This window comes from Rhipicephalus microplus, chromosome 8, assembly GCF_043290135.1.
Source record: "Rhipicephalus microplus isolate Deutch F79 chromosome 8, USDA_Rmic, whole genome shotgun sequence".
Taxonomy (NCBI): domain Eukaryota; kingdom Metazoa; phylum Arthropoda; class Arachnida; order Ixodida; family Ixodidae; genus Rhipicephalus; species Rhipicephalus microplus.
In genome coordinates, this window is record NC_134707.1 from 23454770 (window position 1) to 23479263 (window position 24494).

A 24494-nucleotide genomic window follows, 5' to 3' on the forward strand; every position below is an offset into this window, starting at 1 on the left:
CATGTTTAAACGTAATGTGGTCAAAGAGAGCGTCAGGAGATGGCAATACTGGTACTAGAGCTGCTGTCAAAGTCTCTTGCGTTGCCTTTCTCGGAAAGTCAAGTGCATTAACAAACAAGTCGGCCACCCCACTGCGCAAATGTACTACCACTGGACAGCACCAAGAAAATAGAATTACAGGGACAACAAGCAGTTACGCTTCCCATTTTCGGTCGTCTTGAATCGCGGAGAGTGCACGTACTTTACAAAAATGAAGTGCCTCCCCTTTCGGTAATAATCTATCTATCTATCTATCTATCTATCTATCTATCTATCTATCTATCTATCTATCTATCTATCTATCTATCTATCTATCTATCTATCTATCTATCTATCTATCTATCTATCTATCTATCTATCTATCTATCTATCTATCTATCTATCTATCTATCTATCTATCTATCTATCTATCTATCTATCCATCCATCCATCCATCCATCCATCCATCCATCCATCCATCCATCCATCCATCCATCCATCCATCCATCCATCCATCCATCCATCCATCCATCCATCCATCTATCTATCTATCTATCTATCTATCTATCTATCTATCTATCTATCTATCTATCTATCTATCTATCTATCTATCTATCTATCTATCTATCTATCTATCTATCTATCTATCTATCTATCTATCTATCTATCTATCTATCTATCTATCTATCTTTCAAATATTGCGGCCATCCCCGCAAGGCTGTCATCGGGTGGAATCAGCATGCTTTCCTCATTTTCTTTCAGTGTTCGTCAGCCCTAAAACGACCAAACGAAAGGGCATTTATGCCATCACGGGAACGTGGTTTAGTAATACAATTTTTTTGGAAGTCGGAATTATCCTGAAGTGGGAAATTTCTGATTACGACCTTAAGCGTTGCCCAGCAGATCACTTTTTGTCCACCTGCACAAAATACTCCAGCAAAGCGCCCACAGAAAGTAAACTGCTTCGAGGCAAAATTTCTTTTTTGTATCATCGGTGGGAGGAATTCGCATGGATCAGTTCAGTTCGCATTCGATTCACAGTGCCTAGTGCATTCGCTTCCGGACCACGTCGACCTGGGTCCACACCCTGGCTCAGGGAAGAAAATTTAATTTTGTCCACTGCGTTACTTCTTTGGTGCTGGTGAGAAGGGTTTATCTAGAACACCACTACACTCGTGCAGGTATCACGCCGAATTGGAACCCCTCATGGTCGCCGGAGCCAACGTTTTCACAGAAGTCCACAACGAAGACGAGAACTCTAGATGAAGACTGCATCAACTGTTATATGTGTTTATTAACAAAGACAGCGTTTTTCAGTATACTCGACAAGGACTTATCTTGACACTGGAGCGAACGAAGGCTGCAGAGGTGGGGCTTCTGCACGTTGGTGTTGCTCTGCAATTACACAGTGGCTTGCGGCTGATTTAGTGCTTGCTCGCTCGCATTTTTAACGAATTTATAATACCACACCAAAGTGTGTCATACTTGCGTGTTTTTTGTAACGCGCGAAAATAGGAAGAAAGGACAGGGTACATAGAAAAATCGCTCACTTCCAACTAACTTTCTTTCGCAGAGTGGAAAAATATATATGTAGAAAAGGAAGATATAAAAAAAACATGCGGGTAAAAAAACAAGCCTACTACAGGTATCAGTAGTCAAAACACGTGTGAGGGTTCTTCGAGCGCCTTAAAGCCCTGTCAGGTAATCGTCCTAAATGTGATAACGCAACACTGCTGAGGAAATTACGATGTTTTCATCATAGTGTTTTTTTTTTTGTGTGAATACACTTTATAAGCGACCCTAAACCATCCACCGCCGTCGGCGGCGTCCGCAGTCATCTCTCTATCTTTAAAAGAAAGAGGACTTGGCGGGCCGCAGCGCGACGCTCTGCCGAATAAGCCACGGACGCGACGCTGATATCAGTGTCAGTAACGCGCCTTATACCCCCCCCCCCCCCCCCTTCGCTCGCTCCTCCGCTCTCCTCGCTCGCTGCAGCTGCGCGCGCACCCCTCTCTCTCGCGCGCCCGCCTTCTCTCCCAGTCTCCCGTCGGGAGCGGGTCGTGAGGGGGAGTAAAGTTAAAATCCGTTGGCATTCGCCAGTGAGTTAACGTAAACTCCCCCGTGTGATCAAATTGCGATTCCCAGGAACGATTACACCATAAAGGCACCATAGTGTGATTAATAAATATAATAGTGCGAAGTAATAAATACCCCTCATAGCATCACCCCGTGTATTCGCACTTAACCATGTTCACCCTCGGGGAAATGCTTGGGAGTTTTTTTTTCGCTTCAATATTCTCGCGCGCCGAAAAAAAAAATAAACTTCTTGCTAATATGACTACATTCCAACTAGAACAAGCTTTCATTCTTGCGCGAAAATGTGAATGGGATAAAAACTTCGATAAATGTACGCCTCGCGGCATATTGCGAGTACTTTTTTTTTCGGTGAACTGATTTTGCGGTTGTGGCCACATACCGACCGAGTATGTCACTAACGCCATATTTACATTGGAAAAAACGGGCATGCTGAAAAAGTAGCATTGCCTAGGAAATGAAAAAAAAAGAAAGCCATTCTTGAAAAGTGAACAATAATTAAAGTTATTACACATGTATTTCACCAACGACTGTCTGGTGCAGTTAGAGTCTCAGAATAAACAGAGCAGTATTTAATTAATACACCAAGGTAAATTGAAAACATTATCTGTGAAGTTCAGTACTGTTTTCTTAGCGCGGTAGCAGGCAGGCATGTTTTTCAGATCTGTAGGTTCCACAGTGCTGCGACGAAAAGCTTTCACCGAGCACGACGACAAGAACCCTCGTTTTACGATTTGGCACTGTACTGTGGGAGAGTAGGAAGCCGTTCCAGCTCCCCACGCTTTTCTGGCGTGTTGAGATTAAATGTTCGGTGACTTGGAGTACAATGTACTACACTGTGAGAAAGCAACAACCGTTTAGAATAAACTGTGAATGCTTTAGAGCACTATAAGTACTCTACTATGGGAGAACAATAAGCCGTGCTGTTAGCTGGTCAGAGGAAGTGGTTAACGAATTTGAGTACTTTGTTGTCTACTATGGGTTGGCATAAGGCCGTCCATTAAGCAAAAACTTCTGTTGGGTTTGTGTTTAGAAAAAGTGGCTAACGATTTAGAGTACTATAGGTACTCTACTATGGTAGGGTTTAAAACCGTCCTGCTCACAAGACAGCCTACAGAGACTGTTTAAAAAGCGCTGATGATGGCACGTGTGTTTAGAAAGAATGTTTAACGATTTCGAGTACTTGATGCTCTACTCCGCATTTCAAGCGTCTACGCTTTGAGCGAGTGATATAAACGACGCACAAGCAGAAACTTTTACCAGTTGACTTCACCGCAGAAAGTTGCGTTGCAGTTACTGGTTACATAACAAAAACATGAACGTCCTAGTAAAAATAAAAAAAAGGTTCTGACATCGATGATAAATTGCAATAAATTATTTAAGGGCGACCATAGAACCTTTATCATAAAGTATTCGTAGTTCTAGAATTAATTGCGAGAAATAACTTAAATTTTAAACAAAAACCTACCGGCGTAACTGTCTATCGTAGGTGAAAGGCAGCTGCAGCGCTCGTTTCCATGAACGGCTGAGCTGGAATTTTGTCTCTCGTTGATGCGACCACAGAAGGGTCTAATAAGTAAATTGGAATACAACCAATAGATACAGTGTAATAATGAAACCAATGGCAAACATGAAGACGAAGACGTAAATTGAGAATGCACTGCTCGCTTACATTCACGCTAGAATCGAAGATATATTCGCCATGTATAGAGCTTTCTAAAACTTGATTATTCAAAGCCGTTGACAGTGCTCCCTACAAATCACTATTTTTTATTATCTTCTTTGTTATCAACACATTACATATCAATGGAATGTACGACAAGAAGCAGACTAGTCTGTCTGACCAGATAGTCCTGCCGCCCGTGTCTTGGTTAACAGATGCGAAACCATTCATTAAAAAAATTATACGCGAGAAAGCAGATGCACCATACGGAGAGGAAAAAGCCTATCACAACAAAATGAGCTGTCGTTCTTGACACGCACACAAAACAAATTCAATCGGTTCTTTCGTTTACAATCGTCTCAGACCACATGAATGCTGTTTGAAGTCTTGCTTATACGGTGCAGGTATATAGGACAAGAAATATGATTTAACAACGTAAATTGGACATAAGGAACGCTTGGAAGCGCGGAAAATTGGGGACATAGAAAACGAGAGACACATAAAAGCCCGAAATGAAACCTGGATTTATTCACAGAATACACATATGGAAGCAAAACGGAAGTGAAAAGGGAAATGTAAGAGGGAAACTAATATCAAGGGTCTTCAAGAGACGGGATCTCACAATCTGAAACCGACTATATAGAAGCCACCCACCACGTCCTCAGTGATAGATGCCATTTGCCTTCTTCTTCTCTCTCTTTAATACCCTCACCCCAACCCTACAGGCACCGCGCTCCCAATTAGGGCTGTCAAAGTTGCGTCTTTTCCTTTCCTCAAGCTATCTGTCTCCCAATCTACATGTGATATAAAGAAGGGTTGAACCTTCCCTCTATTATTTTTTTCTCCCCTCGTGTTCTTTCTGTTGTATACAGGGTGTTTGAAGAAATCTAAGAAAATCTTCAAAATTAAGAAAAAGATTCCCATGCTGCCTTCCTCAAGGGGAGATATGTCACTTGAAAACTTTTTTTCTTAACAATCTTGATCAAGGGTGATGGAACTTGCTGAGTTTACGTATATTTGTTGGCTGATATTGGATAATTTATTGTTTTTGAATAGTAACTAGTTTCCAAGATATCACGAACGCTCCTCTTTTTTGTTTAGGACCTAATTAGCTAACTAACAGTAGCCTTGACAGCAATTTAAAACCCACAGCACCCCTTGCAGGTGCTCATAGTGTGTCGCAAAAGGATAAACCATGGCTATAGGCCATTTCCTAGCAAATTTGTGGTCTGTTAAACCATATTCAGACTATGCGTTCATTGACGCTTGAAACCATAGATCCGACTTTGAACATTTTCTCATGAAAGTATAATGACAAAATTTGCCTTACAGCACATCGCATCTGTTTACCTCAGAAACAAAACATAAATCGTTATTATAACCCAGAGAGAACCATGCTCCTCCGTTACAGAAAGGACATGAAAAACTTATCCTTGTTTACTTTCGATTAAACTGGCAGGGTGCACGGGTTTCGGTTTTTAATGTAGGCTAATGATATAAATTGACGGCATTCAGCTGCGAAAAGTTGCTAATAGGTGTGCGATGATCTTATGAATGTGCAAATATTGTCAGCGACAATGCTTTTTTTTTTTGCTGATTTTGGCCCTTAGGTGCCACGCCCCCCCCTTAATATGTGTAGAAGCATGAATTGTAGCAGCAGTTGAGGAAACTAAGTTAACCATATTTTTAATTAGTGGCGTTGGTTCCGGTTAGAAAATTGCGGCCCTTCTTGTGGAGAGACAATTGCCACTTTCAGAGTACATAAAAGGAGCCGCTGACAACAACTAGCAGTAACATGACAAACTTCGTCTGTAAAACCAAAACTAAGAAAAGGGCGATTGTCGTATTCTTCAGGGTCGTCTAGAATGAACGAGCATTGTTATCATCATCATCATCATCATCATCATCATCATCATCATCGTCATCATCAATAGCCTGATTACACTCACTGCAAGGCGAAAGGCCTCTCCTTAGCTTTGCCAATCAACCCGGTCCTGTGCTTGCTACTGCCACGTTACGCCCGCAAACCTCTTAAATCTGACCTGCCCACCTCTTTTTCTCTCTCCTCCTCATGCGTATGCCTTCTCTTGGAATTCAGTCAGTTACCTTCAATGACCAAAGGTTACCCTGTCCACGCGTTACTTGCCCAGTCCATGTTGATGTCCTTTTGTAATTGCAACTACGATATCCTTGAGCCCCGTTCGTTCACTGACCCACTCTACTGTCTTCTTGCTTCTAAAAGGGTCACTAAAGGCAACTATTACATCGACGTTGATTTTTAAAATAGCGGCCCAGAAACCTCGTAGTGTTATTTTGTGCCAAAAAGTGTTTATTTTGAAATAAAATCACGTTTCAGTGGCTCCCATTGCGTTAGCGCACTTCGCAATGCCCGCCTCACACAGAACGTCTCACGTCACTGTCGCCGTGCCCAATGTTGCCCGGCTTTACTGCTGGCCACCGACACTAGTAGCAGCAGAACGAAAGCGGCTGAAACCCCAGCAGCAACAACGACTATTGAACAATTTCCTGCCGTTGGCTCCGAGATGGCAGACGTTCTTGGTTAAACTGGGCTCCGCTAGATGGCACGACCTGTCCAGTTTAACCAAGCGAAAATTGCACTTTTGAACCACTCGTGCCTTTGTTCATGGTAGTGACAGGCGGATCTTTTTTCCATGAATAAACCAAAAGCGGAATACAGTATTTTATTACATCCTTTGATGTATAGGCGGTTCTTTATTTAGTGCAGCTAGTTTGACTACCATAAATTGTAGGCTGTAACTCTGATGTCGTCGGGACCTTTTTGAGAATGCTCTACTGCGGTGCATGTGTTCACGTGCATATACCCTAATTTATCGGTAAGTAAAGCATTGTATTTGATAAGATTGTCGTTTTAAATGTTGTCATACATTAATAAATCACTCTCACGTAAATTGTTATTGATTATAGTGCATTTTTCTTTGCATTGCTTGTTGCAGTGTCCTCAAATTAAACCCTCCTTGTGATCCTCCAGGTTTTCGCTGCGCAGGTTACTACCGTAAGATGTAACTGTTATGTTATATACTTCCCCATTGAGGGATAGCGGCGGTCTACCATTCTCGGTTTGAGAATTGCAGATTGTGCAGCCCCTCATCTTTATTCGTCTAGTTATTTCACTCTTATGGTCCGGCTATGTGGTCAGTACCTTTCTTAAGTAGACGTATTTCTTTTACAACTTTAAGGGTATCGCCACCTATCGCAAAGCGCTGCTCTGTGCCGATACTGCTGCACATTACTTTAGTTTTATGTATAATGATTTCCATACCAACTCTTCAGCTTTCCGGGTCGACAGCAGTACTCATGAGTTATAATTATTCCCCTGAGTTACTTATCAATACAATGTCATCGCTGAAACGCAGGTGACTATACGGTACTATTTATTAATTCTTAACTCTTCCCAATCCAGAACCCTGGAAACTTCCCGTAAAAGCACGGTGAATAGCATTGTGCCGCTGGTGTCTTCCTGCCTTACATTCCTGTGTCTTTATTGGGGTTCTGTCACTTTTAAGGAGGACTATCGTGGCAGTGGATCCGTTATAACGTTCAGCATGTCCGAGTTGACTTCGTCGACGCCCTGAATCCGCAATGCCTGCGTTACTGCTGATATGGGGCGACCGAAGCAAAAGGGTCGCTTTACCATTGCACTGAAAATTTCTTAGTGGTTGTGCGGATTTCGTTTTCTATAAGAGCAGGTATGGCACACGCATGTTGACAAATGCAGAACCAATACCATTGGAATCGTCGCCGTGAACAGTGACGTCATTCATGACGTCGGCTAGTTGCCGTCATCGGAGCTTCGGTTTCGCCGGTGCAATTCGTTAAATTTCATTGCTCCGCAATAATTACCAAAGGCGGATTTTTCCGAATCTCAAAGCGACTCTGGCCTCTTCGCAGGATGAAGCACAGCAATGCTCCCATTAGACTTGACCACTCATTTCAGGTAATGAAAGAGATAATTAATTTTACTTTATTACATCTCTAAATGCTGTGTCACGTCATATAAAACAAATCTCTCCCCGCAGAAAGAAAGTAATCACAAAAGCAGCGGTAAAATATCCTATTTTCCTTTCTGATGATTTTCGAACGTTTCTTGACACACCCTGAGTGTTTCTTCTGTGAATAAATCCCGTTTTCAGTATGCACTTGCACCACACCCTCTATATGTCGTTTGTTTGCAGAACCATGTTTGCATAATAGATCTATATCAACTGCCCCTCCTATCAGCTCTTCTGCAATAACCTGGATAGCCTACCTCACAATGACGCATGTCTGGTCACTCATGTCCAGATGTCCAAGAAGAAATGCCTCCAGAAAACGCTCCCAGCGCCACTCTCCTTTGAACTCGGCCGCCAACGCAGTGATCGTGGTCTGTGAGATATTGCTCATGGGTGTGAGGGTGTCATCCGGAGGACCGCCGAAGCACTGCAGAGACCAGGCGAACTGGAGGGCATCGTCCAGAGACTTGGCTTCTCTGTTCATCCTTCATTTGTAGAAATTAATAGTTATGAATAACACTCTAATTCAATTCAATTCTTTTATTTCAGACCTATATACAAGAGAAATATGTCCACAAGGTAAGGCGAAAGGAGACTCAAATCTCCTGGCGAGGTTTTTACCCAAAGTTGTGTGTTTCGTGTGCGGCAGTGCCAAGGAGCATATTTGGCACGAATGGTCCGTTTTTGGTCACTGTCAGACACGGCAGTAGTTGAGTGACACTAATAAAGTTACTGTAAAACTACTTTGATTGCGATAGTAACTATATGGGCTCTCGAAGCACATTTCTTGTCGTCGCCGAGGCCGTCATGATTTGTAATCCTCAATTGATAAAGCTGCCTCGCGCGTCGTATGTTCTGTGCGCGGGAGAGCGTGCTGGAAGGCACTGTATAGGGACTAGGCGACCCCTTTCATTCTTTGCTAGAGGAAAACACACCGTCGTCGGTAGCAACGTTGTGCCTCTCGAATTCTGCATACTAAGGCACAGCACGCCATTCGTAACGTATGTTAACTATTAGTTCCTACCATCGTAATGAATAGCAAAACGTGATCGTATGATATTACCGTACGATCATAAGTCGGGAGAACGTAGAGCTCATTATGCCTCCCTCAAGAAATGTTAGAGTAACAGATAGCTAATCTGAATGATGAGTATCAATGCTGAAGGACAGGGCGTTTAAACAGGGGGAAAAGAAAGAAGTATTTCCCGTGAATACTTGCACACGTGCCGGAAGGATGGGTATAAGTAAGTTGTTCTTGAAGGAAAGAAAAGAAAGGAGCTGATCTCTGTACTCCTTGTAGGCGACACGGTCAAGTTCCTTGTAGGGAATGAGGTAAGGGTATGTAAAAAATAGTTGAAAGAGATAGAAACAAAATACGGAGCACTCGCCACACACGAGTCAAGAAAAAGGAGAGATGAGATAGGAAAGATGGGGGACATATATGGTAAAAAATTTGGGGACCCTTAAGCTTCGCCTTTAGGAATTGAACGCGATAGCGAAAACCGGCCCCTGTGCGCCCTTCAACCACCAAGTGCATACTTGTTAATATGTTTTCTTACATACACACACGCACATACACGCAAACACACACGCACACAGTAGATTGTACCAGTGCGCGCGCGCAAATGGTACATACAGATTTTTTATTTAAAGCAAGGGTCGCATGGCCTCGAAGATACACATCATGAGCTCGCCATCTCGGAGGTCATAAAGAGTCTCACAATGCCTCACAGATGGCAGCAAATCATCTAGCGTTTGCTGTTTGCTTGATCAACACCACTGGAAAGGCATGATATGTTTACCACTAGATGGACATAGTTGTCTATATTTAGAGCTGTTTGCAAGTTTCTGTGTATATTTAGCGGCGATGGCTGGACTGTTCCGGCCATTTTCGACGTAGTCTGAGGCCTCCCAAAAGCGCTTACAAATTGCCGAATGGGCTAGTGTTTGTCGAGACACCCGTCGAGCACAATGCGTTTAACGGGGCCCTAAAACACTTTTTCAAGAAACCATGGAATGAATTAACTAGAAGAGTTTATTGCCTCACGAATTCAACGTTCCTAAATTTTAAGAATCCGTACAGTGCGAGGGGAGTTACAAAGGTTTGTTGCATGCATGCAATTGCATTCTCTCTCTCTTCTCTTGTGTTAAAGCAAGCGCTGGAATCTAAGCAGGGCGGGGTGGCAGGGGCAAATCAACTACGTCACCCACGCCTCGTGACCTTGAGCACTTCCTTCTATTTTTTTTCTTCGAATGCGCGGCTTTTTTCAGAGTGATTGCGTGCGCAAGCGTGGACAAGTAGTGGTCTCCCGCAGCAATCTCTGTAACGAGCTCTTTCGTTCTCAAAACGATTTTTTCGCTCACAACCAACGGGGCCAACGCTGACGGCGGAGTTTCTGCGACACGAGCTCCCTAACGCTATCGCGTTAAAAGAGTCCGAGGACGGGGCACCACTCGGCGAGAGCTACACGGCGTCTGGAGAGCGCGGATGGCGGGCCGATTGGCAAGAGAGAGCTACGATGATGTCGGAGATCGCCAAAATGTTGGAAATTTTTTGTTCTGATCACAGCGGCTAGGAGATTTTCGGTCGGGACTCGTGAAAATAAAACCGGGTAGGCCAAGCCGTCGAAATCGCGTCGACGTGTCTTCTTTTGGTAATGACATCTGTTGCACATTTTAAAATATGTTGGAAAGACTTCCTAAATGACAAAACAGGTGTGCTCTTCTCTACTGTTCATTGAAACATTATGATACAACAACGTACAGATCATTACCTAACGTTTGCGTAATTCTTGAATTTTTCATCGTGTCCGTGTTGGTCCGTCCCGTCCGTGAAATAAAGAAATATATTTCGCGCTCAGGGTTCAGTCGAGCTTGGAACCAAGAAAAATTTTCACAACAGGACTCACTGGAGATCGGATCATTCTTTTTTTTTAAACCCGACTCGCTGGGACTCTGACGCGCACATGTGGGATATCCCTGCATGCTTGCCGACTCGCATGCGAAAGTATTTTGTTAAGCGTGGCTAGCTCTTTGCTGAAGCCCTTTGTACGGCGTCAAGATGACACGCGATGCTCGTGCGACGAAGTGCGTTATCTGCGCGCCTCTGCGTTGGAAGAATGTTGGCGCGAAGTCATCAACGAGAACCTTGAACGCAGCTCAGAGACGCTGGGATGAGCTCGCCAGATCTCGAAGCTTAGATTTTCGTAACCAGACGTTTTCCAGATTCCTACGTGTCAGTAGTGCTATCACTCTTAAGCGCGCACATCAATAAAGCCAAATGTGACGAGCTTCACTTCGCGAACGATGTCGAAAGAGTGAAGTTCACGAGCCTCCTTCGTCAGACTTACCCTCACCAATCTGCGCGCGCCCCTCACTCGTTCCCCCAGTCCACCGAGCCTCGCCCTCGGCCATCTTTGCGCGCTCATCAATGACACGCCTTCCTGCTGAGCTTCACCAATTTTAACACAATAGCGTTGGAGAGCTCATATCGCAGAAATTCCGCCGGTGGCATCGGCACCGTTGGCTGTAAGCGAGAAATCATACGTGAGCAAAAAAAAAAAAAAAATTGAAAAAAGCAAATAAAATAACGAATAAGACTTTTGGTTCCAATGAGGATCAAACCCGGGCAGTTCACGTGGCAAGCAGGCGTCCTACCACAACGTTACAATGTTACTTGCAGCTGCTTCGAAAAAAAAAAAACAGTACATAAATGCCATGTAGTGGAAGAAGTCTCCTTAGCGCACTTTGTTCGACAGGTGTCACGACGAAAACGAGCCCATTCGGTGATTTGTAGGCACCGTTGGGAGCCCGTAAAATTACGTAGAAAAAAGCCGGGATAGTGCAGCCATCGCCGCTAAAAACACACAATAACTTTCAAACAGCTATAAAAATGGACAACTATGTGCATCTAGCGGAAAACAAATCATGCCTTTCCAGAGGCGTTGATCAAGCAAACATCAAACGCTAGATAATGTGCTGCCATCTGTGAGGCATTGTGAGACTCTTTATGGCCTTCGAGATGGCGAGCACGTGGCGTGTATCTTGGACGCCACGCGACTCTTGTTTCAGACACACACACACAAAAAAACTGTATGTACCACTCGTGCGCGCGCGTGTGTGTATGTGTGGCATTTCGAGACATTGTGAAAAACCTGTCTCGGCTACAGCAGAGTGCCGTTCTAGCAGAGGGAAGTGGCCATGCTGCACTGTCACTACTTTACAATGGATACGTCTCGCTTGCGTGCGCGCGTGAATGTGTGTGTGTAACAAAACATAATAAGTATGCACTTAGGGGTTGAAGGGCACACTAGGGGCCGGATTTCACTATCACGTTCAACGCCTAAAGGCGAAGCTTAAGGGTGCCCCAATTTATGGCGCGGGACATATCTCTTCCTCTTGCTACCGGGTCCGCAGTCTCGCCACACCGCAAGACCACGCGTGACCAGCGCAACGCCATGAACGTACGGGAAAGGCTGTAATAAAACAGCTTAACGGTTAGGAGCACTACAGTTAGACGCTGAAGTGCATTGCACTCACATCTTCGCAATGAGTTGGCGATGTGTCCGCGAAGCAATGGTGGGCATGCCCAGCACCGCGTCTCCGTCGAACCGCTCGGGCTCCTTGAGGACGATACACGATGAGTCCGACACCTCGGCGACGCTCACTTCGAACACGGGAAAAAGCTGCAGCGTGCGGGACACCTCGGCAGCCCAGGCCTCCGGCAACCTGTGGTTTCTATCGACTCCGCGCAGGTACTGCGCCAGGTCGTGCTCCATGGTCTCCCGGCTGTGCTTTGATCCGTCGCAGGCACGAAAAAACCGGGAAGCCTGTAGACAAGACGTTGAGGCACCATCAAGCTGCGGGGCATCTCCTTATTCCAAAGAAATGCGTGCTGCTTATAGCTCCCTCCCTCCTCACCGGCCCAGGGCTTGGCTAGTCATGTCTTCATGTTTTGACCAAATAAACGAAGCTCGTTTAGGCTCACTGTCTACTACTACTATTTATTGTAATTAGGTATCATTGAAATTACCCTGCTTAAAACACCTAAGCCTAAACCACAAATTATTACATTAATCATTACATATTTTACAATAATGACAACTCTTCATTGTTCGTTACTCAAACGATAAGAGGAGAGGTAAGTGGACGATCTAGTGCCGTTAAAGACCCTGTAACCGTGGAAAAGTAACGCCATGAGCTACCTCCTCCAACGCTGACGCTCCTGCGCTTCGTCTTTCCGCGCCGATGCTATTCTTGGTCGGTGCTTTTACGTCCGGGGGAACTACTCACAGAAACAGGGTAAATCCCACTGCTGATGTGCAGCTCCTTCGATCACAACCACTGATCACCACTCTCACAATTTATCACGTGTGGGGCCTAAGGGGCGGGCTTCAGCTCTCCCATAGTAGAGTACCGAGTACTCTAAATTGTTAACCACTTCTTGTAAATACACAACTCAACACTACACGCACTACTGCAACCACCACTTCTCCCGCGTCATTCTACCCCAATACTCGCCACCAGCTTCGTGGATTCATTACTGTCCATTACTCAGAATTATTATTGCTAGCAACAGCCAGACCACCTCGGCAGTGCCGTGTGAAGCTTTGAAATAGGGCCTCTGAAACCCATCGAGGCTGGGGACAAGCGCGCCACGTGAACACGGAGATCAGAAAGTAACTTTCAGCATGGCGCTTATGCGTAGAAGAAAATAGTAAGTGACGAAGTCAAAGCACGCACTATCTCAAGTGTGGTCGCTCAACCGAAGGCACTTCGAACAGGGAGCGGCGTTGAACAAAGAATGGTGGCAGCATAAAGATAGTATTCTTAGAGGCAAAGCTGGCCCAGAAAAGCTATGAGCACCAGAACGCTGACATCTTGAAACGTTGTGAATGTTACCATCACAATGCTTTTCAGAAGCGCTAACTTGAGACGTTTAAAACACTCAAGTTTTCACAATACAAATCGTAAACAAGCGTGTTCGTGTATTGTAAACGAACGCAAGTCGTATCACGTTAATATCAATTACCTTTAGGTAACATACGACTATTTATGCTGCGCACAGAACAAAGCGTTTGTAAATTTGTTTAGTAGATGGCGCCACTATCGTTGTAACGTTGAGAGCAAGCGGTGCGGCCATGATATTAGTACACTGTAATAGTAGTATGTAGGTGTTCTGTGGTGCGGCGCTGTTTGCGCAGGCTTGCTTGCGTGCCGGGCAGGTTGCATACAGTGCCTCGTTTTCCGTGCTGCTCGTTGCCATGAGCGAAAAACCCGACTTCACGTGATAGTCTCTTACTGCGATGTAATAGAGACCCACGAAACAGAAAAATGGGATTGGTTATTTCAACATACAGGCGAGTGCGAGTGAAAATCACGCGTAAGCTGAGCGTCGTTCCATCATGGTGGCACCAAGGTTTTAAAGCTTTTCCGGTAGAGTCTGTATATTAACTCTATGGGTGGTAGTTTTCCAAAGGCAGAGCTGCCTCGTATGCATGAGTGGGAAGACTTCCGCTGCAACAATAGCGACGCCTGTGAGGCATAGCCTCTGCAGCTCACCTTTATGTGCAGAGGCGGTCGGCTCGTCCAGCGGTACTGACCCCACTTGCCGAGCACAGAGCGCACTTCGGCGAGGAAGTGGTTCAGCGCGTCCTCCCGGAGGGACGGACGCCTCGCGTCGCCGCTGCACGCGTACTCGTGGAAGTCCCTGCCGATAGGCATGCAGCATTATCAGCGTCGTTATCAGCTTGAATACTCCAACTACATGGCGAATGCGTTCCCGGTAATTTATTCAATTAAACCAGCACTGTGTTTGTCATAGTCATTCCACCTTTTGAAAGCTTCTTAAAATCGTCCGCCCAGGCCTCGGAGCGCGGCCCAGGCAAATTTTCTGCGTCCCTTGCTGCACTCTTCGTCTTCACGCAGTGCGCAGGAGTTTGGAAAATGAAATGCTAATATCACATCGCTTGTTTATCTACGATACATAAAAAACAAGGCTAAAGTTTCATTTTTGTAGTCCATGTTGCAATCTTTAGACATGATTGCAATCATGACATCACAGGTATCAAAGTGATTACTTTTATTTTCCGTATTTTAACCGCGCCTATCTCTGTTTACGTCACGATTCCCACACCCTACACTGTACGTAGGGATGAAAGACATATGTCACACCCACATGATCACAAGCGTGGTCATGGTGCCATGAAAAACACAGTGCAACGTAGGAAAAATGAAACCACCAACTGGTTGTCAAAAAATAAATAAAATAGAACTGCCATGTTTCGTTACTGAGGGCTCTGTGATGCTGGCGGTTTATTTTCCGTGTCTTCGAGGCGTTAACATAACAGACGATAAATGAAAAAAGAAATGTCTGATCGCTTTTCAATAGCGCTACTGCAGTGGAAAGATCAATCTTCCGAATAATAACACAAGATAGAAAAAAACAAGCGTGCCGAAACCCGGGATCGAACCAGGGACCTTTAGATCTTCAGTCTAACGCTCTCCCAACTGAGCTATTTCGGCAATACGCTGACTAGAAAACCCTGTCACTAACAGCCGCCAGTTTTCATAGCGATACGGAGACCTGGAAATGCTTACTTATTTATGCATTACACATGTATGGTGTGACCGCGATCTATCTATCTATCTATCTATCTATCTATCTATCTATCTATCTATCTATCTATCTATCTATCTATCTATCTATCTATCTATCTATCTATCTATCTATCTATCTATCTATCTATCTATCTATCTATCTATCTATCTATCTATCTATCTATCTATCTATCTATCTATCTATCTATCTATCTATCTATCCGTCTATCCGTCTATCCGTCTATCCGTCTGTCTATCTGTCTATCTATCTATCTATCTATCTATCTATCTATCTATCTATCTATCTATCTATCTATCTATCTATCTATCTATCTATCTATCTATCTATCTATCTATCTATCTATCTATCTATCTATCTATCTATCTATCTATCTATCTATCTATCTATCTATCTATCTATCTATCTATCTATCTATCTATCTATCTATCTATCTATCTGCGCTGCATTTCTATGGAGGCAAAATGTCCCTCATAATCTTAACAGGTTTAGGATGTTAGGACCCAGATATCTTTAAATCAATCTAATGGTAATAGTATTGCCGATCCTATCAACTATTGAAAGGAAATGTTCGCAAGCATGTCTCGAACCGAGCACTCAGTGTGCTTCAATGAAGACGATAGTAATAGCGCGAGAACAGAACGACGACAAAGAGACAAGAAGGACACGAAGCATTCTTGTTTCTTTGTCGTCGTTCTGTTGTCGCGCTATAGCTATTCTCATGTCATAACAACTAGCCCAAGCTCCCACACTTTTAATGAAGACATTGTGTTCTGTAAGCTTCTCCCCCCCCCCCCACCCCCTTTGTTTTTCTTCTTCTCTGTGACGGGGCATGAGGTTCTCTGTGATCATCACATAAAGATATATATGTGATATGATCATAAGATATAAAAATATTCATGAGCAAAGTATATTGTTTCACATATGACAATATCAGTTGCCACAATGAATATCTTTATATGTGATAATCATATATGAAAAATATTCATGAGCACAGTATAACACAAAATAAATATTTCCAGTAAATAAAAAAAACCTTAAAAAAAGCTATGCCGAAACCCGGGATCGAACCAGGGACCTTTAGATCTTCAGTCTAACGCTCTCCCAACTGAGCTATTTCGGCACATGGCAGCTGAGCGTGCCGAGTCAAACAGAGCTCCAAGATAACGGATTGCTCTTTGTGCGGTGCTACATCATTTTAGATTCTTTCTGTTTACTGGCTCGTGTAACATCTAGTATTATTTTCTCATTCACGTTACCCGAAATGCACAAGCGAAGAACTATTTTAGACACTGAAGGGAAAAGGGCTGCAACAACATTATTGTATTTGCCCAGGACTGAAATAAAAGCTGCTGGTGTGCACATAGCTATGCAGTCAAGACATCAATATGCTCGTATTTTAATTTTTTCCGCTTTATTTTTTAAAAGTTGTGCTGTTTGAAAAATACCCCCTGGAAGAAAATTGAGTACTTAGGGCAGTATTTTGGGCACGCAGCTATGTTGTCCTATACCTCGTCATTTTGCGCTATCATCTTGGACCCAGCATTTCGCAGTCACGAACGGTGTGCGTGCTAACGGCGTGAATACACTGTAGCGTGACATAGCGTTCTGGATAGGCACGACCGGGCTAAAAAAGAGGCGCGCGCAGGTGCAGTGTAGCCCGGCCATAGGATAGAGAGTAAGTACTGAAACTCAGCCGCAATGTGGCGCTGTGGTGCACCGGGCCGGCCGCCATTTTTGTGGTTGTCGCGCAGAAGATGGACCATGTTTGCGACTCTGTTTGCTGTACTTGCGTGTGGGTGTTCTTTGATCTTCCGTATCTTTGTCTGTTGTATAGGTGTTCTCTGACCTTCCACGTCTTCGTCTGTTGCATGTTCAATACTGCGACACAGGAAGTTTGCTCTACAAATGCGTGGTGCATGGACTTGTCAATGTTCTCAGACAGCGACACATTGTTACGTGTCGTGTTGTAGAAAAACAATCATGGTCGACTGCGTGGTTTACGGTTGCTCCAACCGCACAAAAAAAAAATCCGACGAGTATATACTTTCAACGGGTAGGCTTTTATGTCGGGGCGAAAGCGAAGCTAGGACAGTGTGCGACGGCAACGGCACTGTCATCAAGGCGCTGAGCTCCGTAGCTAAGCAGAATTCCTTCGTGAAGACCTGGACGATTCGGGGTTGCATTGCTGAGTTTGTGCCACGCACTACTCCCACTTGTGAACACGTGGCACCGTGGTAAGCTATGCACGTGCGGTGTGCGCACAGAACTTCTCCGTCAGCCCTAACAATGGCGGCAGTGGCTTTTTCTCAAAGGCATGTGAGTGGAGGACCTTTACAGTGACAAAGGCAAATCACTATACTCCGCTCACGGGATTATATAGCAGGAGCACGACCTCAGGCTCGAAAAACACGAGCAACATATCGGTAACTTGCCTACTGATCTAGAGAGCAGCGGAAAGAAAGTGCGATGGGCTGGGCACTTCATCAGCGACTGATTACGCGTCATATCATTACATTTACGAATAGCTGACATGTGTTTCATTAGGTACACCGTACATTACCTTCGAGACGACGTCAAACTTCACACTCGGGAGATCCGTGAAATCATTGATAATACATTTACGAGCCTTTAACGATTTGTGGTTCACTAATAGCTCCCGCGTCACGAAGTTATCCCGTGAATCAGATAGCTGTTAGTAACCGCACAGCGTTCACTAAAATAAGGACAAACAACGTTCGTCAAGTAGTCGGATAGCGACACAGAGTCATGGCCGCCACGTTTTGCGACTTTGATGACGGACCGGTTGCGGTCGGTGTCAGTGCATGCTGCAATCACCCCTGGCATGTTAATCTATTTTGTGGCTCTCCGTTTCATTGTAGTTAGAGAATGTCACATAAAGTCTAGTTCCGGGCTCACGACAACAATAAACACGGTGGACGAGACACTGCGATTGACACGACGCACTAGGAAGCGACCGCATTGGGCCACACGGCCGTGCTCTCGCCCTCAAATGTTGATACAATACGAGGACGGTGGTGCCATGTAGCAAATAAATCTTCAAATGCTGCTTTCCGCACGCAATCACTTTCATGAATGACCATCGCATCTTTGCTAGACGTAGTTGATATACACATCACAGATTTTCTGTCCGTTTACAATGCATGAACACGCTCTTTTTATGATTTATACTGCAAGAATTTTAGCCGTTTGCGCAGCTATACCTAGTGGTTCATTAAAGCATTGTAATGACAACAATGACAACTTTTTAAGATGTCAGCACTTTGGTTGTTTTAACTTCTCCGGCCCCACTTTTCCTCTGAAGTCTGCTATAATAAATCTATGAATCGTCTGCTGCTAGACCACAAAAATGGCACCCACCCTTGCGCACCACAGCGACACATGGCGTCTCCGTTTCGGTGCGTACTTTGTGGCAGACATACTCCGCAAGTGCTCAACTGTTTCTCAGAGTGCCGTTCCGAATAATGACACTAAAAACAAAAATGACTGTCTCGTTTTAGTAAATCGCTCTTTCATAATAACAAGATCACCACGCTTTCCACGGGACTACGCTTGGTAAGAAAAAAAAACACGCAAGAACAAAATGAAAGTGGTGACGCCACCTTTATGTTCTCGCACCAGATGCCATGACTTCTTACATATTAATGGCGCCTACTAAAGCCTGAGGAGCTTCTAATTGGTAAGTTTGAAGTACTTTGGCTCCCGAGAAAGCCACTGACTTTACTAGCCAAGTTTCAGAAAATTTCTTCGAATCAGTGTAGAAGAAAATACGATTGAAACAAGTTGAAATCTGTTGCGTCATGTGCGGAGATATCGGCGCGAAAATTTTGGAACTAAAAGGCCATGGTTATATCAACGACATGAATGTTTTCAGACTGCATTTTAGCAGTCCAAACTGATCCGCTGTCTCACTTCAGAGTTTCTTTGCTATGGAACGGAAACGCCTCGTTTTTTTCTTTTTTTATTTTGCGAGCTTTGAAGCGTTAAATGATAGTTCCAAAAATCAGCGGCATAGCAAAAAGAAAAAAAAGCCAGTCGAGTCACCTGAATATCTTCATATAATAGCTCCTGAGCAGCCAGTTTTAGCTTATATTCTCCGGAGCCCATGCTATCTGACGAAGTCATGAACTTAAAGGTGTTCACGCGGGCGTATAAAAAAATGCTGTCTTGAACGGTGCACTATCTGATACGCAAAATCTATGTGCGAGTATCGCATATGGTGGCACTGTGTGACGTAAGCACTCGCCTGCATGGATCGAGGCTCCAGGCGACGTTTCGGCGAAGATGTTTGCCCTCCTTGGTGCAGTGCTCGGTCCGACAGGCGAAGATGAAAGGCTGCCGCGGGAAGGGAGCACCCGGGTGACTCTCAGGGCCGGCCTCTCCGAGCACTTCGCGCAGGTACTGGCGCACACGCTGGTGCTGTAGCCAACGAGAAAAAAAAAAGATGAGCTCAAGCGACCCAAATGCAAGACTTAGGGTAGGCGCTGTACTGACACTCGAACAGATACTTGGGTAAACTTATTTAGGTTTGTGACGTCAACATGTCACGTGTTCGTGGTCAGTCCTGTTGCGTAGCGAGCCCTATTTGATCGGTAGCTTCTTCTTCTACTACCACTCCTACTATTACTACTACTACTTCTACTACTACTACTACTACTACATAATGGTACGTTGGACGAGTTGTTAATGATCCATAATGTAACTGTGCAGGAAAACAAGCAAAAAAAAAGGGAGACAAAGGAAGAGACAAGCACAGACTAAAACAGAAGCTTAATTGCAAGAACAAGGCAATATATAATCGACAGAATGAAAAGCAAGAGGAAACTCATGGAGAGAAGAAAAAAGGCATGATGGACCAAATTACAAAAAACCTTGGCCACATAAAGCATAGCACTCCCATAATACAAAATCTAGATAACTCTTTACCATGTATGGCCACAGAGGAAACAGTGACGCAAAATTAAGATTTCTTGCAAATATGCGCAGCCTGAATAACTTCACGCATCCTTGGTTCTTATGCCAAAAAAACACAGAACTTCACCAAAGAGCGCAGCCCAGCCACATTTCTCGCAGTGGGTTGCTATATGAACGCCGGGGTGGCCTTTTCTAATTCTCAGTTTCAATTACAATTTCTGTTTCCGATCTCAAGTAATGCCATAGGTTCAACTATATGGCGGAACTTCAGAATTGAAATTTCATTTCACAACTAGAGCGCGTTATGAGGAAAGCAGGTAAAAGCTTCTAAAACAGCTAGGAAGACCGAATAGCTGGAACACGGCTGAGAATACGCCCTCCGACGTGTGAAAGGGAATGCACAGCCATAAATCAACTTCTCGCAATAACGAACGCGAACCTCTTGTATGCGGGCGTAGATGACCCTCTGCGTGACGTACACGACCAGGCCGGCGGTGCAGAGGCCCGCAATCACGAGGATTGCCATCAGCATGCAGCTCCTGGTTGGGCCAAGCATCCTGAACAGGTCCCGTTGGACCATTTGCGGGCTCCGGGCACGCGCACCACCAAGGGCGCCCTGTGACGCGACTTGTGGCTGTTCGTCTTCCCCGTTTGCCGCCGTGGACCGAGCCACAGTTGAAGACGTCCGGTTCACGAGTCCTTCCTGGTTCGACAACATGGCCGTCGATGGGCGTTCTTCTTCACTTCTCCGATGACGGTGATCACTCGCCTCAACTTGCGTGACACGCACCCACTGCTGGCCTGGAGTTGAAGACGACGACGAAACATTATGAACGTGGCGTTTATTCGCAGTCTATTTTGTTATTTCAATTATTCTATCCCAGCGAGTTTTTTTCTCGTTGGGTTATTGTCACCAGATTCTCTGTTCTTTGGTAGAAACTTTTTTTACTAAATCAGGGTGGTCTCAATTTCGTTTATCTAAGTTAGTAAGAATAAATTATTCTGACTATTCTATAATTCATTAGTTGATTGATTGATTTGTGGGGTTTAACGTCCCAAAACCACGATATGAATATGAGAGACGCCGTAGTGGAGGGCTCTGGAAATTTTGACCACCTGGGGTTCTTTAACGTGCACCCAAATCTGAGCACACGGGCCTACAACATTTCCGCCTCCATCGAAAATGCAGCCGCCGCTAGAATTCATTAGTCATACAATGACCACTTTTTCGTATAAATAATTTGTTTCTAGGCTAACCCTTCCGAGTGGGTGTGAGCCGTATACGAAGACAATCATGATCACCATCATTGCTCAGTCCTTTTAAGGCTCCCGAGTTGGAGAGTGTAAGTCATTGGCAGACCATCATCATTGTCTTTAAGGCCCAGTGGTTTCAATTTGAAGAATCAGTTTGGTAGGTCAGTGCGCACCCACGTGGTAAACTAGAACGCATGTTCTCTCGTTGTGACTCATGCCTAGCATCCGCGCTGCATACACTGAATCCAGTAGACTTTACATGGGGTTGCAATCTGGGAGGAAACTTAGGCGATAGGAGCACCGACCATCAGCACAAGAACACCGCTATTACACTACCTATGTATTTGTTGCCATAGAGGTTTTTGAAATTACCTAGAGGGAACTTTGGCGCTGCGATCATTTAGCGACCATAGTAATGACGAGTACACAAATTTTCCTATAGCCTTCGTGCTCGCGGGCTTCGAGTGCACTTGAGCCTTTGCTAAATCCTGCGTTTTCGTTTTCTTGCTTATTCAGTGCTGTTTTGTTGTTCTTCCATGCTGTGTTTTTGTTTTGTACAATAATAATTGTAGTAAACATGCGCTTGCTAAGGAAAACGTTTCCTGCAGCGCGGTCACAGTAGATGACCACAACAACGCTCATGCGAAGTGACGGCGTTGATAACAAGCGTCACCCGTGGGGAGTGCATGCTGGTACTAAGAAACTGTGTCGCCGCTCGTGGCAGTTTTTTTATGTGTAGAGTGCATCTATATGTGGACGGCCGCTCCAGGTACACTTCTGGCACCGTTTTTTTTTTTTTGGGTTGAGAGCGCAGCTCGTAGAAGCTCCCGCATTCTGTGGTGGAGAGATTTATTTTCTGATCGTTGCCGCGGATAGTGCGGAAACTATAAGCGACCCCCCCCCCCCCCCCCCTTGTTCGCTCACTGAATAAACGCGCAATATATATATATATATATATATATATATATATATATATATATATATATATATATATATATATATATATATATATATATATATATATATATATATATATATAAATATATATATATATATATATATATATATATATATATATATATATATATATATATATATATATATATATATATATATATATATATATATATGCGTGAATGGCGGTGAAGAAACTAGCCGAGACTGTCCGTATAATCGCTATGACAATAGAAGAAATTTATAAGGAAAGAAAGCATGCACCGTCACAAGCAAGAACCATCTTTTCGCTTTAGTTATAAACGTTCGACCGACGAAAAGGTTAGATCTTTGTGGCTGAAAAATTAGAATAGGCTAAAGCTTTGGCCCTATAATTGGATCCAGAATGTACGCGTATCTTTCTCTCTCTCTTTTATGTCTTTTCTACTCTTAATTTTTTCCCCTCCAGGACAGGGTAGCGAATTGGGCGTGCATTCGATTAATCCCCTTGCATTTTTGTCTGTCTCCTCCATGGAAGAAGCGCTGCCGAAATGACCGGCTGTAGAGAGGAAATGATAGCCAGCCAGAAAGACACTCATAACCCCCCACTCCATAAGGAAAAGAAGCGGTTAAAATATTCGAAATACGACAGAAAAAGAAATAAAATGTCGGTCTCAGTCTGCTGGAGTGGCGATCATGGACTTTGCGCTTATAATTATGCAATATTTATATAGTCTCATGGCATTGTCATTACAGCACAATATTCTATGTGCATACCGCGGAGAAGTAAACTACATGTGAATAGACCGTCACTAAACAATTCATGCGAGACAGTCATACGACAAATATTGCCTAAAGAATCAGTCTTTATTGGTCAATGAAGAGTAGTGAAGAACACCGGTATTGAACAATGACAATGTAGCACTGTAGCATACGTTACAGATCGAAAGTGTCCAGAAGGCGCCGCTTTGCTGCCCTAATTTTCCGCTTTGGAACCCTGGATGATTCGGCAGCTCTTCGAAGAACGTGGCGGATGATGTCACGAGCTGGCCATTCACGCTTTCCGCTGGAGACGGTAATGTGGAAACGGCATTTGTCGAGGAAGTGTTGCTCGAGGTAGCGCAGCTCACCACGAAACCGGCAGCCAAACTCTGCATTGGGGCAGATCACCGTCTCCCTGTACATCGCCTCACGGGAAAAGTCCAGCAGCTGAAGGTCGAGGCTGGAGAACGGGTCTCCGTCGATGACACACGTGCCATTGCGAGTCTCTTCCATTGTCTTCTGGTCAGGGAGTGCAGCTCGCTTCGGTTGGATAGAGAAGGCGACGTCTCGGCAGGGTTCGCACAAAGTGTGTCCGCAGGGGAGCCGCGCGGCCGTAGCGTGAATCGACCGGCAGCCGGCGCAGACGCACGCACTGGGTAGTCGCCGCAGGAATGTCACGGGTACAGAGTCCAGGAACGGGAACCCGAAGCCCCGCAGTAAGTAGGAGCTTGAGCCGCGCTGAGGAGACTGCAAGACTCGTCTTGAAGGCGAGCGAGGTCTCTTGCCACGGCGTCGATTCTCAGCCTGCGTCGTGGAAGTGGCATTCAAGTCGTGGAAGTCGCGACTCGAAGCTGCATGGACAGTGGACACATCGTTGGCGACACTGTTCTTGGAGTCACCCATGACAACGTTCACGTTCACATTCACGTTCTTTCAGACAGCCTGAGCAAAGCAGCAATGACTGCGGGCTTGGGGATGGGCTCCTTATGCCTGAACGACAGACATTCCGAATGACGTCAATAAATAGATGTTTCGAGAAATGAGCGCTCATTGGGTGGATACTCGCAGGTGGGTGCGTTTCGATGGGTCACGTGGTCTACTGTGAGGGGAAACTACAGAAACAAGAGACAAATCAACCTGGCCTATTCACTATGGGCCCTATTGCTTATAGTACAAGGAATTCACA

General features: G+C 44.7%; 1 protein-coding gene and 2 non-coding genes across 3 annotated transcripts in view; all 3 read right to left on the reverse strand.

The window, feature by feature from the left end:
- The window catches only part of LOC119165258 (neprilysin-1), a 34669-nt gene extending 13592 nt beyond the window's left edge, over positions 1-21077 (reverse strand). The window contains exons 1-5 of the mRNA XM_037417439.2: positions 20799-21077; positions 19692-19864; positions 14368-14515; positions 12346-12635; positions 8064-8291 (exon numbers count right to left, since the gene is read on the reverse strand). Coding sequence (XP_037273336.2) covers positions 8064-8291; positions 12346-12635; positions 14368-14515; positions 19692-19864; positions 20799-21077 — 1118 coding nt within the window. The remainder of the gene's footprint in view (positions 1-8063; positions 8292-12345; positions 12636-14367; positions 14516-19691; positions 19865-20798) is intronic.
- TRNAF-GAA (transfer RNA phenylalanine (anticodon GAA)) lies at positions 15258-15330 on the reverse strand. The gene has a single exon. It is a non-coding gene; the product is annotated as a tRNA-Phe (tRNA).
- TRNAF-GAA (transfer RNA phenylalanine (anticodon GAA)) lies at positions 16475-16547 on the reverse strand. Its single transcript has one exon. It is a non-coding gene; the product is annotated as a tRNA-Phe (tRNA).
- Positions 21078-24494: the final 3417 nt, after the last annotated feature.